At 47.9% G+C, this 17,566-nt stretch overlaps 1 protein-coding gene across 7 annotated transcripts in view; it reads right to left on the bottom strand.

Annotated features, from left to right (window-relative positions):
- Colec11 (collectin subfamily member 11) overlaps window positions 1-16,165 on the bottom strand; it is a 31,716-nt gene extending 15,551 nt beyond the window's left edge. Inside the window, exons 1-4 of one of the 7 annotated variants that reach the window (XM_050125930.1) lie at window positions 15,969-16,164; window positions 15,203-15,353; window positions 9,112-9,267; window positions 4,469-4,540 (exon numbers count right to left, since the gene is read on the bottom strand). In XM_050125930.1, coding sequence (XP_049981887.1) covers window positions 4,469-4,540; window positions 9,112-9,244 — 205 coding nt within the window. In that variant the 5' untranslated portion in view covers window positions 9,245-9,267; window positions 15,203-15,353; window positions 15,969-16,164. Of the gene's footprint in view, window positions 1-4,468; window positions 4,541-9,111; window positions 9,268-15,202; window positions 15,354-15,968 lie in introns of those variants that run through there. The other 6 variants (XM_050125931.1, XM_050125929.1, XM_050125932.1 and 3 more) reach the window with 6 other exon arrangements.
- Between the last annotated feature and the right edge of the window lie 1,401 nt (window positions 16,166-17,566).

Below are 17,566 nucleotides of genomic sequence, written 5' to 3'. Positions count from 1 at the left end.
CACACACACACACACACACACACACACACACACCCTCTCTTTCAGAATTCAGGCCCTGCATCTGTCTCCTGCGGTGTGCTTCTTCATTAAGCCTCTTTGCACCTGTTCTTCTCTGGTCAGCGCACCCCTCCGTGTCATCTCGGGCACATTACTGTCATTGTTCTCTCTGTCTAGAAGATGCTGCTTTGGTGGAAATGCCATGTATTAGATTTTGGCTTCATTTTCGAGGGTTTTGGTTTTGGGTTTTGTTGATTTTGTTTTGTTTTTGAAATAGTTGCTCACTCTGTAGCCCCGGGCTGGCCTCAAACTCACCACCCTCCTGCATCAGCCTCCTGAGTGCTGGATTGTAGGAATATGCACCACGTTTATTATACTTTGGACAGAGCGGGAAAACAATAGATGTGGAGGGAAAAAGGAGTATCACATTCCCTAGTGAGGCAGAATACAGGACTCAAACACCAACAAACGTGAGGGTGGCACCAAGCAGGGAAGGCACCCGCGGGCTAGGGATTATATGTGGCCTCTTGAAGGGGACACTGGGGCCAACTTTCAGGTACTAGAGGAGCAAAATGCCAGGAATCTTAATCCCTGAAAAGAATTCTCAAACCATAGGAAAGCCCAGGTATTACACCCACACCTTAGAGAGAGATTGCTCTGGCCTCCAGCAGACAACAGAGAAGAGCTGAGCCATCGCCAACAGATGGAGCTAGAGGCCCCAGGAGGGCCTGCCCACAGCACACACCATGCTCAGACATCTGTAAAGCCCGCAGTCTGCTGGGGAAGGCAGCTCACACCCCGGAGTGGGCCTGGAAGTCGGCCAGACTGAAGATGGGGAGCAGCAAGGCCTGGGACTTGGTCCCTGCTACCTGATTTACTGCTTGGCAGCTGAGTGTATTTAAGATGTGCAGAGAAGAGGGGCACCAGATGACAGAGGAGAGGCTTGGGGCTTTCGGAACAGTGCCCAGTCAGACATAGTGAGAATCCGTTTCAGCTTAGCTAAGGAAAGCGTCCACAAGTGACAGAGAGAAAGGGATCATAGAAGAATGTTCGGGAAGAACAGAAGGCCCTGATGAGGATGCTAGAAAACTCGCACGTCAAGGCTACACTGAATATAAAAGATATTAGCATAAACTGAAGGTCAAACCCAGCTATAGACTCTATGAGGTCAGAGTCTACAGGGCCTGGAGTTATGTTCTCCACGAGGATGGACGGCTGTAGCCTAGGATATCTCTACTGTTCTCTGATAGCTCATCCGGCATCCCACCCACCTAGCTGCCTCTGCAAGTGCTAGCCATGAGTCACACGGGACCTGTGACTGGGAGCCACCCCCACCCCACCCTACCCACTCCCTGACCTGAACCAAATTCCTGGGAAGCCCACTTTTTTTTTTTTCTTTTTAAGTCAGGGTTTCACTGTATAGCCCTGGCTGTTCTCAAACTCACAGACATCTGCCTCAGCGCATTAAGGCATGCGCCTCCACACCTGGCCTCTCCCACTCCTGAGACAAGCGTAGCTCACAGGGCTTGTAGTGGACAATGGAGGGGAATCCAGAGAACAAGCTTGAACAAGCCTTAAGGAGGTCTTCACATATTCTTTATTACATGACAGAAATAAATCTGAGATGGGCGTGGTTTTGGAGAAGGGGTGTTGTTGTACAGACCAACCTCACAGTCCTCCCTGACCCTAGTGCCTCTGCTTTTGGAGTGCTAGGATTAAAGACGTGACACACCCACCAAAACTGCAAATGCATGCACATCTTGATGAGCAATCCCACCCATCAGAGTAAACTTTGAAGCTATACACACACACACACATACACATTATTCATGGCAGCAAATACCCAGGAAAATGTGAGCCTGAGCTAAGTCACGATAAATGTACACTTGAGCACACCAATCACTGAATATAAATAATAAATAAATAGATGAGGCCATTGCATCCTCTCATGGAAGGATCTCCAAGATACGCTGTTAAGTGAAAGGAGCAAAGTGCAGAATAAGCACATCCTCTGCAAGTGTCTGCACAAATGGGAGGCGATGCATCATAAATTCCTAAGATCTCTCTGCAAAAAAAAATGGATTAAAAGTTATCAAGAGCCACAGAGATGAGCTTGGACCTGTGCTGCAAATGTCATTGTTCATTTTGATCACTGATCTGAGATAAAATTCCATTCGTCATTAATTTCTATGAGTAACAGGAAAAAAAAATAAGAAGTAAAAGTCAGTGCCTGGGGTTGATGGAGGAGTGGGATGATCCAGTCCCATCCGACAAGGTCTCACAGTATGCAAGCTCAAAACCCATGCACTAGACCAGGAAGTGTCTGTAAGTCACTCTTCCAAGAGCTGTCAATGTGTTATTTGAATAGTTTTTTAAACAGAAGCTTTTCCAGAGTTATAAGATCAGCCATGGTGCTGACTAATACATATCCTCACGGATTGTTCAGAATGCTCTCCTTTTTCTTTTTTGTATGTTTGTTGAGTTTTTTGGTTTGGTTTGAGTTGGGTTTTTTTTGTTTGTTTTTTTTTTTTGTTGTTTTTTGTTTTGTTTTGTTTTTTTCCGAGACAGGGTTTCTCTGTGTATCCCTGGCTATCCGAGAACGCACTCTGTAGAACAGGCTGACCTTGAACTCAGAGATCTGACTGCTTCTGGCTCCTGAGTGCACTAATTAAAAGTGTGCTCAATCACCAACCAGAAATGTGTAGCCTAGCCTAGCCTCAGACTCATGATCCTCCTGCCTCTGCATCCTTCAGCAAATCCTACCAGCATGTGCCACTACAACCAGCTTGTTTCGTTTTTTTAAAACAGGGTCTCCTGCTATGTAGACCAGGATGGCCTGAAATGTATAGAGATCCATCTGCCCCTTCATCCGGAGTGCTGGGATTAAAAGTACACACCGTAATGACTGGCTTGAAAATGTTTTTCTATATGGCTTTTAATAACAATAAAGACTGTAAAGTAAGCAGAAGCAGGCAGATCTCTTGAGTTCAAAGTAGCCTGCTCTACATAACAAGTTCCAGGCCAACCAGGACTACATAGTGAGACCCTGTCTCAAAAGATATTAAAAACCAACAAAACTTTGAGGCTGAAGAGTTCACTTAGTGGTTACAAGCATGGACCGTTCTCCCTGAACTGGATTCCCAGCACCACACGAGACAGCACAGAAGGATCTGACACCTCTGACCTCTGTGGGGACTCACATGCATGTGCACATACCAACACATACACACACGCGCGCACGAGTGCGCATGCACACACACATGTGCACACACAATTAAAATACTAGAAATAAACTTTTAAGAGAACGAGTCTCCCGCTATGTAGACCAGCTCTGCTCTTCAGGAAGGCTCAGTATCCATTGCAGGTAACTCCCACTCCAGGGGGTCCAATGCCCCCTTCTGATCTGCACAGACACTGCGCTTATATGCACAAACCCACACACAGACATATACACATAATTTTTATTTTTTTAATTTTTTTAATATTTATTTATTATGTATACAATATTCTGTCTGTGTGTATGCCTGCAGGCCAGAAGAGGGCACCAGACCTCATTACAGATGGTTGTGAGCCACCATGTGGTTGCCGGGAATTGAACTTAGGAACTTTGGAAGAGCAGGCAATGCTCTTAACCACTGAGCCATCTCTCCAGCCCCTACACATAATTTTTAAAAAATAATAAAACATTTAAAGCTGGGCAGTGGTGGCACACACCTTTAATCCCAGCACTTGGGAGTCAGAGGCAGGCAGATCTCTATAAGTTTGAGGCCAGCCTGGTCTACAAGAGTGAGTTCCAGAACAGCCTTGAAAAACAAACAAACAAAAAAAAAAAGATTATCATACAAAATATTAAAGATGATGCTACCCTGTAGATGGCAGTCACACACACTGCTCGCCTGCTATTACGAAGGCTATTACATGTGTGATCACCTCTGTTCTCATGTATGTTCAAATTCCATTCCAAGTATGTAAACTGGAGCATCCCCTAGCCTCTTCCCTTGGACAGCCTCTCTTTTGTGTGTCCTGTGGCTACCCAATAGCCACAGCCTGGTGTTCTACATGGGTACTCTCATTCCTATCCATGCGTGTTCTCATCCCTGTGCATATGTGTTCTGGTTTCTTCACATATGTGCTCTAGCTCCTTTGATATGCAGTTGAGTCTCATCAGCCTCCCCCAGGCAGAATCACGTTGTTTTATTAAAGTAGAAACCATTCCCACTCAGCTACTTCCACGCAGCAGATGGGTCAGCTTTTCCTGGGCCCTGCTCCTCCATCACGCCACTCTCATATATGTTTATGCGTGATCCTGAACCTTGGCAGTTCCCAGAGAGACACCGCTGTGTTTCATGGTTTTAACTCAGGGTCCTGCAGGCCAGCACCAAGCTTTCTTCCTTAAACTCTATCTCAGGAGAGCTCAGTCCCCTCCACCTCCCACCCTCCTTCTCCCCACGGAGGCTAGAATCATGAGTACCTTTTTCTCCCGTAGGGCCGACTCTTCCTGGCCGTCCTGGGGCTCCTTTGTCTCCCTTTTCTCCTGCATCCCCTGTGGAAGAAGGCATATCTGCTTAGGCACTGTCTGGCTAGGATGGGGCTATGATGTTATGCACCTATGCAGAAGAATTAGAAAGACTCACACATGGTACAGCCGGTCTGACCCTACTCCTTGCCCACTGTACTCCAAACCGCAAGCAGCATCACTTGGGCGAGCTCTGGATGGATGTCTGGGTCTAAGCTCAGGATGTGCTTTCCTGACGCTGCTTTGTTTTTCAGGGAACAGATCTTTCTCTCCTTCCACTGTCCCTTCTGGACCGGTTCCCAATCCATCTTCCCACCATAGAGCTCTCCATACCACCCCAACAATAAAGAGAAGTAAGGAGAAGTATGGTCACTGCTAGGTAACCCCCAGAGGAACGTCATGTGGCCTGGTGGCATGCCTCATGAAAAGAGACTGGGGTGTCCACTGATCATCTCCTTGTCCTCTCAGCACGACCCATGGCGTGTTCATGATGGCCTCCCCTGTGCACTTCCTGGAACCAGTAAAGTGTGCCCTCATGTTCTAGGGTTCGGTGGCCAGGTACAAGAGACAGAGGTATAAATAAGCAGTCGGGGTAGCTAACAGGATGACCACACGGCTGTGCGGAGAGGAGCTGAGTCTCAGGGAACTAGGGACCTATTCTCCAGCCTGACCTCAAACTCCCAGAGGTCCACATGCCTCTGCTTCTCAGGCTACACATCCTGGATGTGAATTCCAGGCTATCCAAGGCTACATAGTGAAACTCTGTCATGGAAAAAAAAAAAAGAAAGAAAGAGACAGGAGGCATGGTTGTGTGTGACAGCAAGCCCACTGGGGACCTTCTGCGTGAAATGCACCCTCACAGCTGGAAAGCAATGGCCGGAAGAAAGCTCACTCACTTCCCCTGAGACAAAACACTAGGACCAGGGCTTCTGTTCACTAAGGAACACTCAACTGTGAAGCTTTGATGGCTTTGTTTTGAAGCTATCAAGTTGAAATGGAAGAGGAAAAAAAAAAAAAAAAAAAAAAAAAAAANTGAGTGTGCTTAATTCTGTCACACGAGTCAGGAACAATTTTACTAGCAGGAAATATGACTATATTATGTGCATGCAGGTTTCTGCATCTCAGAAAAACAACAATACATAAAACACTTCTTTAAAAATTCACATTTTTAAATTTCCCATTAATATTTATTGTTCTCTCATTTTGGGGCTGAGTTTAAAGAAGATTTATGGGAGGAAAGCATTAGGATAGAGAAAGCTGCATCTTGGGATCTTGATATTATTGATGGGCAAAGAGAAGGCCACTGTGCTGTGTGCTTCAGAGCTCCCGAGAGCAAGATGTGAGGGGCAGCATAGCTGTCAAGCCAGTGTTACCAGATGAGCTCGGTGGCACAGGCCTTTGGGTAAGGTCACTGTGGCATGCTCTACCACACTGCAAGAGGGTGGGCCATATGCCAGAGTGGGTGTGCATTGTATGTGTATGTGTGTGTGTGCGTGCATGCATGCGTGTGTGCAAGAGAAAGAGAGAGATGAAGGGATTGCCTATGTGTGGTCATGCGTGCATGTGTGAGTCCAGAAGTCGATGTCAGGAACTATCTTCTACAGCTCACCACCACCTTTTTTTTTTTTTTTTTTTGACACTAAGTCTCCTGCTAAACCAAGAACAACTAACTCAAGGATTCATCAAGACAAGCTTAAAGGATACTGCTTGTACTTTAGAATTTTTCTCTCTCTTTCTGTCTATCCCTTTTGTGTTGCTACAACAGAATACCCAAGACAGGTATGCAGTGAATAATTTTTAAAAAAGGTTTCTTTGCCTCACCATCTTTGCAGCTGACAGTCCAATCTGTGTGATTCTATCACGCTGGGTCTTTAGCTGTGTCACAACATTAAGGGTAACATCACATGGAGGCTGCATGTGAGTGTTAAGGCAACAAAACTTGTCAAGGGTGCCAGATCAATTCGTGACAACCTGCCCTTTCAAAAACCAATCCAGGATTTAAGGCTGACTCTCTGAAATGAAACCCGTATCTGACCCTGCTCAGGAAACCAAGAACTTGAGACTAGAGAAGCCATGGACCTAGAAAGAAAACCAAAGACGACCAGTCTGCTAAAGGGACATAACAATAAAATGACGCTAATGTCATTCTGGCATATTCAGAGATCAGTGTCTTGTTCAGCCATCACCAGAGAAGCTTCCTCCTGCCATAAATGGGAACAAATACAGGCACACACAAACCTGACAATGTGCAGAGATCAAGAGACCTTGGAACACTGAGTCCTAAACAGGACCATCTCCACCAAATCCCCTCATGGCACAGAGAACTTGATGGAAGAGGACGGAGAAGAACTGTAAGAGCCAGTGGGACTGGATGACACCAAAGAAACAAGGCCTTCTAAACACAACAGGGCTGGGGCTGGAGAGATGGCTCAGTGGTTAAGACACTGACTGCTCTTCCAGAGATCCTGAGTTCAATTCCCAGCATCCACATGGTGGCTCACAACCACATGTAATAAGATCTGGTGCCAACTTCTGGCCTGCAGGGGACACATGCAGGCAGAACATTGTATATATAATAAATAAATAAATCTTTAAAAAATAAATAAATAAAAAGCCAGCATAGTAGCAACACACATGTAATCCCAGTGCTGGGTAGACAGAGTCAGGAGGATCCCCGGGGCTCCCTGGCTAGCCAGACTAGATTAATTGGTAAGCACCAGGTTAATGAAAGACCCTATCTCAAAATTCAAAGTTGTTTTGAATATCTCCTGGAATGATGCCAAAGGTTGGCCTCTGGCCTCCACAGGCAAGCACAGCACATATTTGTAGACACACACACACATACGCACATGTATACACACACATACACACGCACAGGACCTGAATGAAGGATCTTTATATCTCTCAAACAATCAGAAAAGCCTCTTCATTTAAATGTCATTCTCATGAATAATCTTCCCACTTCACCCACAGTGGGAGAAAGGGGACAGACAAGACCTCTGAGCTTCCCACTGCTGATCCCCCCAAAATCAGCTTGATGCCCAGGCTCTGAAGCCCCCACATGCAGTTCCTCAGCTCTGTCCATGATTACATTATGTCCTGAACCTACTTTGTTATAAAAAAAAATTGTTTATGCTCAATGTGATGTGGTGTGGGATTCCCCTCCGTTTGCTATGAATATGTTTTATTACCATTGGTTATTAAAGAAGCTGTTCCGGCCAATGGCTTAGTAGAGTAAAGCAGGCAGGAAATCCCAACAGAGATATAGAGAGAAAGTAGGTGGAGTCAGGGAGATGCCACATAGCTGCTGAAGGAGAAAGCCACCAGCTGCCAGCCAGAACTTTACCAGTAGGCCACAGCCTCGTGGTGATACACAGATTAATAGACACGGGTTAATTTACGATGTAAGAGCTAGTTAGGAATACACTAATGTCGTTGGCCCAACAGTGTTGTAATTAATATAGTTTCTGTGTTATTATTCAGGTCTGAGTAGCCAGGAAACCAACAAGCAGTCTCTCTCTGTCTACAGTGATGGTGCCCGCCTTGATCTCAGCACTCAGGAGGCAGAGGCAGGCAGAGTCCTGGGAGTTTAATCCAGGATATTCTGCATAGGAAGTTCCCAGCTAGCCAGAATTTCATAGTGAGACCGTTTGTCTCAAATATATTTTTGAGCTCTGCCTCTAAAGGACTGCACCCAAGTCAATGGAGACCTTTCCTGGAAGCTTGACTCTATGTCTAGCTGTTCCTGGAGGCCTTGGAGTACAACCCTGAGTGACTGTCAAGATCAAAGATGTTCCCAGAACTGCTCAAAACTCTGTGGGGTGGGGGACCAGTTACCTAGGGTGATGAGCAAACCACAGAGAGCCCAGTTATGTGGCCCTCTTCCCCCACCCCTGAGGAGTTCTGATGAGCCATCTTTTTATCAGAACAGGTTGACATTTCAACTGCCATCTCATTTTCCACCATCGATAGCACTGCTTTCTCTTCGCTTGTAAAAATAATTTACCAGTTGTGCCCTCTCGAGTCAGATCTCAATCTGGGAACATAAAGTTTTCATCCAGGTCATGCTTAGATAATATCTGACCCAACTATGAAGGCGTGTGTCTGTCATTTTCATGCAGAACATGGACTAGTTTGATAGACTCATTGCGGGTTGGAGAAAAACCACAGGCATCCCTGGACTATTGATCTATCTGCAAATGTGCCTGCAAGCAGACTTTGTCTCTGCAGGGCACGGCATGTAAACACTGTAGCATCATATAGCAGGAAAGAGGCTGGCTGACCTCAGTCCTCCGGCTCATGCTGGAGAAGATCAAATGAGCCAGACCTTCACACAAGGCTCCTGAAGAGCAGTCTGTGTTGCATACACATTACTGATGAGAAATCCGCAATTCCTTGGTGAGAAGAGGTTTAAATGTCATGGAACCTTGGTCTTATTGTCAGGAAATCCCAAACCCAACAGATGGGCAGATTTCCCAGGATGCCGCTGGAACAGAGCCATCCTCTGTGAGTTTGTACTGAAGTACCAGGCCATGCAGGAGACTGAGACACCCGGAGGAGTGACCAGCGCAACACCAGAGCAGCAGAAGAACCATTACCTTTGAGGCCGGGGACAAGAATCTGCACAGAGCAGGCGTCCTCTGTGGTCTGCTGAGGACATCCAGATGGCGGCAGTGACAGGAAAGCCAGGCTAATCAGCATGCCTGCAAGAGCCAGGTCCCTCGTCATCATGAGTGCGGGCAGGACACTGACTCCTGGAAGAAGGAAGGCATAAACAGTGACAGGATCTGACACAGACAGCGCTTTGCAAACAGCGGCCCCTGCGTACACTCCCCTCTCTCGCTGGCTCGCTTACATACCAATTACCAACCTCCACTGAGAGCCTCGGAAGTTTCCCAGCAGCTAGGGCACCACGTGTGCCCAGAACTCTTTCCCAAAGCCTTTGCTAAAGGTCGCTCGCACTGTCCAGCCTTCCTCAGAACAAGTCACTGAGCACAAGGCCTGCCCAAGAAGCTCATCTCATCCTAATGTCAGAGATTGGGGCCCAAAGACGGTAAAGGCTCCTATGTAAAACGTGACTGTCCTGCAGAGCTTGGAGCGTGTCTAAGAGGGGATAGCCCTATGCAAAGAGGGGTCCACACTGGATGGCTCGAAAGCAGAGAAGAAAGAGAATAAGAAAGGCCAACAGTAGTGGCAAGAAGAAAGGGAGAGCTGGGTGGTGGTGGCTCACGCCTTTAATCCCAGCACTCAGGAGGCAGAGACAGGCGGATCTGTGAGTTCGAGGCCAGCCTGGTCTACAAGAGCTAGTTCCAGGACAGGCTCCAAAGCTACAGAAAAACCCTGTCTTGAAAAACCTAAAAAGAAGAAAAAGAAGAAGGAGAAGGAGGAAAAAAAGAAGAGGAGGAGGAGGAAGAAAGATATATAAAAAGCAAGAAGGGAAGCTGGGCCTGGAAGTTGAGGTAGGGGGTTCCCCTTGGAGCATCAGAACCACACAATAGTAATTATAGCAATAACCACACAAGTATTCATCCCAGAAGGCCTCTGGTGCTTCCTGGCACCTATCCCCTGGGTCAGCCAACCACTCAGCAATATTTCCAGGTGCCAACCTTCTGCCAGGCACAGTTCCTTTCTAGTCAAAGAAGACAGTCGGGGTCAGGAGAGATGGTTCAGTGGTTAAGAGTATTCGCTGCACTTACAGAGGGTCTGGGTTTAGTTCTCAGGATCCCCATGGTGGTGCACAACCACCTGTAACTCTGGTCCAGTGCAACCCAATGCCCTCTTCAACTTCTGTGAGCACTGTACACACCTAGTGTGCCTATACACATGCAGGTATGCACACATACAAAAATAAATAAACCTTTTTTAAAAGAGACAAAAGGGTGGACAGATAAAACCAGAAGGAGCTGAGAAGAGCGATCTTCCCCAGGGATCAGGGGCAGGACAAGATGGCCCAGGCATGCAGGTGCTGCTATCTAGAGACAGGGGTCAGGAATAGCCTCCCTGGTGAAGCATCAAGATGTTGCAGCCTCTTGATGGAGCTTGGGGAGAAGCTGACTGGCCTGTTGAACATAAAGGAGGAAAAAGCCCTGAACAGAGTGAAGACTCAGATCTAGTGTTGCTGTGAAACCTCTGAGGGTTCCTCAAAACAAGGAGACTTTTGATCAGGACGTGGCTTTATTTTTTGTTTGTTTGTTTTTTGAGACAGGGTTTCTCTGTAGCTTTGGAGCCTGTCCTGGAACTAGCTCTTATAGAACAGGCAGACCTCGAACTCACAGAGATCTGCCGCTTGCCTCTGCCTCCCAAGTGCAGGGATTAAAGGTGTGTGCCACCACCGCCCAGCTAGGGGCATGGCTTTATAAAGGGCCACTTGGCTCTTCTTTGGAGACCATATTTATTGGAATAAGAATGGAAGTGAGACTCAGGGTGTGGTGAAGCACGCCTTTTATCCCCAGCATTTGTGAGGCAGAGGCTGGAGGGAATCTCTGTGAGCTCAAGGTCAACCTGGTCTTCAGAGTTAGTTCCAGATCAGCCAAGGCTACAGAGTGAGAGCCTGTCTCTTATTTTTTTTAAGATTTATTTATTTATGTATATTTATCACGTATACAGTGTTCTGTCTGCACGCATACCTGCAGGTCAAAAGAGAGTACCAGATCTCATTACAGAGGGTTGTCAGCCATCATGTGATTGCTGGGAATTGAACTCAGGACCTCTAGTAGAATAGCCAGTGCTCTTAACCACTGAGCCATCTCTCATGTGAGCCCCATGTGAGACCTCCATCTCAAAAAACAAAACAAGCAGGACAATGGTGGTTCACGCCTTTAATCCCAATATTCAGAAGACATAGACAGGCAGATCTCTGTGAGTTCGAGGTCAGCCTGCTCTACAGAGTGAGTGCCAGGACAGGCTCCGAAGCTAGACAGAGAAACCATTTCGAAAAGCCAAAGAACAAACAAGAAAAAGGAAGTGAGGAGGCCAGACAGAGGAGACTACAGTGTGCAGTTAGCAAGAAGTGGAGAGGCCGTGGCAGAGGCAGAGAAGCAAAGTATTGCTGGGGTGTATTGCAGAGGCAAACTTGATTGGTTTTCACTGGATTCTATGGGAAATTCGAGGAAATGGCCAGCCAGCTACCATCCCTGGAGAACAGTGCTGGGGTGGGGTAGCAGATATGGATGAAGGGGAGGGGCTAGATTTGACTTGCTAGCCAAAGAAAGCTGTGAGGCTCCCACGACTAGCAGGCAACAAACCCTGGGTGGATGGAGCAACGGTTTAACTTGCCCAAGTCAAAGATCAAGACGTTCTGCATCCTTCCCTGACTCCAGCCATCTAGCCCTCAGAAGCAAGGGGCCTATATACACAGCCAGTGAGATCATCCTGCCGTGTTTCCCCCCCCATAGAGAAGCCCAGGGAGGGGGGACACAGACCACGTCCCAGGAGCCTTTATAGTCTGCAGAGACCCCCTATCTGGCTGTGCTGACACTCACTTTAGTAACACCAAGCCCCTGATAGATTTGCCTCCAGGGAAGGATTCTCCCCAAGATGAGTGGCAAAGTTAAGATATCCAGACACTCTGCTGCTATCGTGTCAGATCGTGGAAAGCTGCACCTGGTGATGAGAAGCTCCTGTCCCTGCTGTGTGAAGGGGAAGCCATCCGAAACTCCTCTTTCAACTCAAGTACCCACAAGGGACAACAGAAGAAAGGTTTGGTGACACTAGATGCTGACTTCCCGCCTAAGCGAAGGTGGGGCTGAAGGATGAGGGAGCGCAAGACTGGACGGTACTGCGGCACAGAGTAAGCAGAGTGAGGCTTAAGGAGGGGGTGGGACTGAAGGGTAAAGTATAAGCAGAGGCGATGCTTAAAGGATGGTGGGGCGTAGGATTGAAAGGTGTAGCATTTTGGGTGTAAACCAAGAGGATTGCACTCACTGACCTTGACCTTGGGATCTGGCTGAAAGTCCAGAGGCATAAAATGGAAAGCCAACCTCATCATTCAAGGGCTCAAGGAAGGAAGACCTTGCACAGCTCAAACCGCAAAGACAAAGCCTGAGCCTGCAAAGCACAGACTTTGTTGATCTCAGCGCTGCTCTGTCCTTTGAGGCTGGAGTTGAGACCCACCTCCCCCATTCATTCCCACCTGCCCACACTCTGGGTCAATGGGCTGTTGGTGACTGGCAAGGTCGCCAGCCCTCTGCACGTCCATCCATGTTTGCAGGTTGATGGGAAAAGAGGGAGAGCCATGGCCGTCAGAAGCTAATTAATGAGACGCCCGCAACTGCGATAGTCGAACACTCAAAACTGTGAGAGACAACAGCACAGAAAGCTCGACAACACGCGGGAGAACTATGGTGAAACGATGGGCTGAGAAAGCACTGTAGGCCACCAAGTTTCTGCTTTCATGAAGAAGAAAAAACAAATCAAGGCAGACTACAAAACGGGATCAAAGAAGGGCACACACGGCTGGGCTTGCCAGGGGTGAGAACACATACACAGGCACACACACACACATACACACATGCGTACACACACATGTGCACACACATGCACACATGCATATACACACATATACATACATATGCACACACATGCGTACACACACACAGCTAAGGAAAATCACCATGGAGAGGAATCAGCGGACATAGTACACTCTTCAGTGTAGTCACTGCTAGGCTTCAGCAGGAATTTGCTGGGGACATTGTTTCAACTCCCTTCCAACTTCTCATTTTTTTTAAAGATTTATTTATTTATTTTATGCATGAGTGCTCCATCGGCATACCTGACTTTATGCCAGATGGAGCATCAGATCCCACTAGAGATGGTTGGGAGCCACCATGTAGTTGCTGGGAGTTGAACTCAGGACCTCTCCAGCCCCCCAGCTTCTCATTTTTAAGAGTTACTTACACATGGGTGTGTTCATAAATGTATGAGAAATGCAATGCTAAGCTTCCATGGACCTCTGCAGGCCAGAGGTTGTCACACTTGGGTTATGGCTCTGCTATCACTGTCCTGAAATTCCCAGCAGGAGGGGATGGCAAAACCTGTGGGTGAGCATACTCCCCTGCGGTGATCTTAACTCTACAGCACTCAGCGGCAAAGGCAATAATCTGCCGTGTATAGTGAGGACACCGGTCACCCCAGAGCTTAGACAGACAGAATTATGCAGCTCGTAAGTTCAAGGCCAGCCTGGGCTTTAACAGTGAGCTTCAGGCCACTGGCTAGCCAGGGCTACATAGTAAGATTCCATTTCATCAGACAGAAAAGGGGAGCTGTGGAGAGGGCTCAATGGTTAAGAACACTTCTGCTCTTGCGGAGGACCCGAGTGTGTTTCTCAGCACTCGCGAGCTCACGACTGCCTGTAACTAAGGAGATCTGTGCCTCTGGTCTTCCCTGGCACTTGCACACACTCTCACAGACAGACACAGACACATATACATAATTTTAAATGATTTAAAAGGCTGGAGATGGTGGCCCATGGTTTTCATCTAAGTATGTGGGAGGCGAAGAGGATTCCTGTGGCTTTGAGACCAATCAAGGCTGCATAATGAGACCCTATAATATCTTTAAAGAAAAGAGGGGAAAAAGCAAATAATCCTTGTTGCACCCAATTCGTTGGATTAAAAACTGTTTTTGTGTTTCTGGTTTGCTCGGTGCTCCCAAGATGGCACAGCAATGTATTCCACAGAAACAAATGTTGCTGGGTGGTGGTGTGCACCCAGGAGGCAGAGGCAGGTGGGTCTCTGTGAGCTCGAAGGCCAGTCTGGTCTACAGAGTGAGTTCCAGGACAGCCAGGGCTACACAGAGAAACCCTTGAAAGAAAACATAAACAAAAATGAAAACAAAATGTTCCTTCAGAGAGAGCAGGCATCCAGCAGGACAGTCAGCCCTTACTCTTCCCTTACAAAAGGTCAGGCCACAGCAGGCAAGCAGAGAGAGCAGAGGTACAAAAAACACTCTCGCTGACTCTCCTGCCTGTGTGCCTTTACTGTCAGTTTCCTTTTAGCTAGGGGGATGTGATTGGGCCTCCAGTTCAGATTCCTGCCCCAGTCCTGCTCCAGAACAGGGCACGTGGGCACATGGGGAGGTACCATGCCCACCAAGAAGCTGGTCTGTGTCCTGGCCAGCTGCCTCCCAGGAAAGGAATTTGGTTTTATAAACGGAGCCTATGCAGCAGTCCTGAAATCTTTTTAAAAACAACATCCTTATCTCTCAGCCGGGGCCCAAAGACTAAGGCCCCAATTCCATCAAAGAGACAGCTTTCTGGGGAGAGATTAAATGTGGAATTCTCAAAAGAAACGAAAAGAAACACGGAAGAATAAACTGGGAGCCGGGCGTCGGTGACGCACGCCTTTAATCCCGACACTTGGGAGGCAGAGATTGGCGGATCTCTGTGAGTTCGAGGTCAGCCTGGTCTACAAGAGCTAGTTCCAGGACAGGCTCCAAAGCTACAGAGAAACCCTGTCTAAAAAAAAACACAAAAAATAAAAAATAAAAAAAAGCACGCTGGGAGCAGGCAGGGAGAAACACAGGAATTATACTGCCAAACACACAAATTGACATGTCCATCAAACACCTACCGGGGCCCTGGATCTCAGGGACCCTGAACTGCCTGCTGGGAACAGCACCATTGTTTGGAAGCCTTCTCCGTCCTAAGTTGACACCGCCACCCCCACCAGGAGGCTACAGAGAGGATCTTACCAACCCGATAGTGAGGAGTGATCTGTTTGTTCTTTCTTCTCTGGCACAGATGTCTCAGAACTGGAGATGAAACTAAATGTGGAAGCTTGGAGCTCTGCTCTCCCAGGCAGGATTAATCACCAAATCGAGCCCCATTGTGCCACGCAATGGCCTAAGGATGCAACCATTTCAATGTGGAGCTGCCACCTGGGGCCACTTGGACACAAACAGTCCCGAAGCCGGGCATCAGAGCTCAAGTGACTGACCTTTTGATCTGCTCCCCTGTCCAGCGCTGGGAGACCCGATGCCCACTGGTAGATGGCTCCCCTTCTTCCCTGCCACCCCCTCCACCTGAGACCCACTGCTGGGTGTGCCTTTGAGCTGTAGGTCTCTGAGCAGGGCTCGCTAAGCTGTCAGGCCATAAGTGCTGCTCAGCAATAGTCTAGGGTATGTTACTCCCCCACTGGAGTTAGAAATGATCACTCCAACCTCTGGGCACCGAGTAACCTAAGTGTCTGTAATTCTATCATCTATATAGACTGACCAAAATCTACCTCTATTGGCCTCTCAAAGATTCCTCCATTAACTACTGACCTAAACAAACTCTGGAACTCGAGTGTCTGGCTTATGGACCAACTCCAGGATGCTTGGATCTGAGGCCGAGTCCCACCTCGCCAAATTCCAAAGCCTGAATCTACCCTCCAGTCCTGCTTGGCAATTTGCCCTCCTGTCTGTGCCTCGACACCTATCCAATCCTGGCCTGGTGTCCTGGGGCAGCATCTCCTACCTGGATGCACACTAGGCGAAGGTGCTGTCCTGACGGTCCCCGGCTAGCAGAGATACTGCTTCAAGGAGCCTCATAGCTGCTTATTTACAGAGACCAACTGCAGTCCAACTCAGAGGGAACCCGTGCCTGGGCTGTCAGACAGCCCAGCGACTCTGCTGGAGGCTGCAGCCTTATCTGTAAGAGCTTCCTGCCTGAAACCATCAGCTGTCCTGCAGGACACTGAGGAGTGTGGGAACACGGCCCCTGCTGCCAGGCTGGGGTGCCTGGAGATCCCAGCCAACCCCCACCCCAAACATTCTGTCTAGGTTTTGGTTTTCTGACCTGTGTCTTTTCTTTTTCTTCAAATAAGTAACATAAGCTGAACATGGTGGTGAATACTGGCAATCTCCGCGTTCTGAAGACTGAAGCAGGATGATTGCTGTGAGTTAGAGGCCAGCTTGCACAGTGTAGCAGGTTTCAGGACAGCCAGAAGTACATAGTGAGATTGTGTCTCAAATCAAATAAATAAAAACAAACAAGCTGGAGAGTAATGAGGGAGTCGGACGATAGCTGACGTGAACCTCCGCACACATAGGTGCCTGCTTACAGGCATACACTAACACAAGATATTACCACAACTTGGAGAAACGGCCAAGGGTTCTGTGCGTGGCAAAGGAGACTCCATGAGTCACTCACTGCACAGTTCCATCTATAAAATACTCCTGAGAGCCTGTTTGGAGGCTCAGCACAGCCATTCGAACCCGCTCAAAGGAACAACAGTCCTCCCCCATGGGGAAGGTCTCCCACCGACATGCAGCCTCAGGGTAGGTGTATGAATTCATGCATGGAAGCTGGATCAGCCAAACCAGCTTCATGATAGATGGGGTGAATGATACTGCAGCCATATTACCCTCACATCCCATTCATACAATACTCTCAAAGTGACAAAGCTAGCCTGGTGATGGTGGCACGCACCTCTAATTCCAGTACTCAGAAGTAGAGGCAGGTGATTCTCTGAGTGTTTGAGGCCAGTCTGGTCTATGGAGTGAGCCCAGGACAGTCAGGGCTACACAGAGAAGCCCTGTCTCAAAAAGAAAAAAAAAAGTGATAAAACTATAAAAATCAAGGACAGATCATTGTTTGGCCAGGGTACTGGGTCTCAAGCACTTGACTGCACTGCGGTGGTGGCGCACGCCTTTAATCCCAGCACTTGGGAGGCAGAGGCAGGCGGATCTCTGTGAGTTCGAGGCCTGCCGAGAGTTTGAGGCCTGCCGAGAGTTTGAGGCCTGCCTGGTCTATATAAGAGCTAGTTCAAGGACAGCTAGGGCTGTTACACAGAGAAACCCTGTCTCGTCTCAAAAAACCAAAATAAATAAATAAATGTGGTTTGACTTGCCTGCTCACGTTGGAATCTGGGCTGTAGTACTGTGCCAGACTTTCCACTGGGGAAGTTGGTCTCAGAGAAACTGGATTACCTTCTACAACTGCATGAGAATCTACGATCACCTCCAACGAAAGCTTAACTTTTTAAAATTATGTTTTGCTTCTGAGGCAGCTATTCTCATGTAGCTCAAACTTCCCTCACACTTATAAAAATGGCCCTGTTCACATCTCCAAAG

Source organism: Alexandromys fortis, unplaced genomic scaffold (genome assembly GCF_014885135.2).
Source record: "Alexandromys fortis isolate MF-2015 unplaced genomic scaffold, M_Fortis_MF-2015_v1.1 scaffold_249, whole genome shotgun sequence".
Lineage (NCBI taxonomy): Eukaryota > Metazoa > Chordata > Mammalia > Rodentia > Cricetidae > Alexandromys > Alexandromys fortis.
Note: the sequence above shows the minus strand (reverse complement) of the source record. Positions and strands in the feature narration are given on the sequence as shown.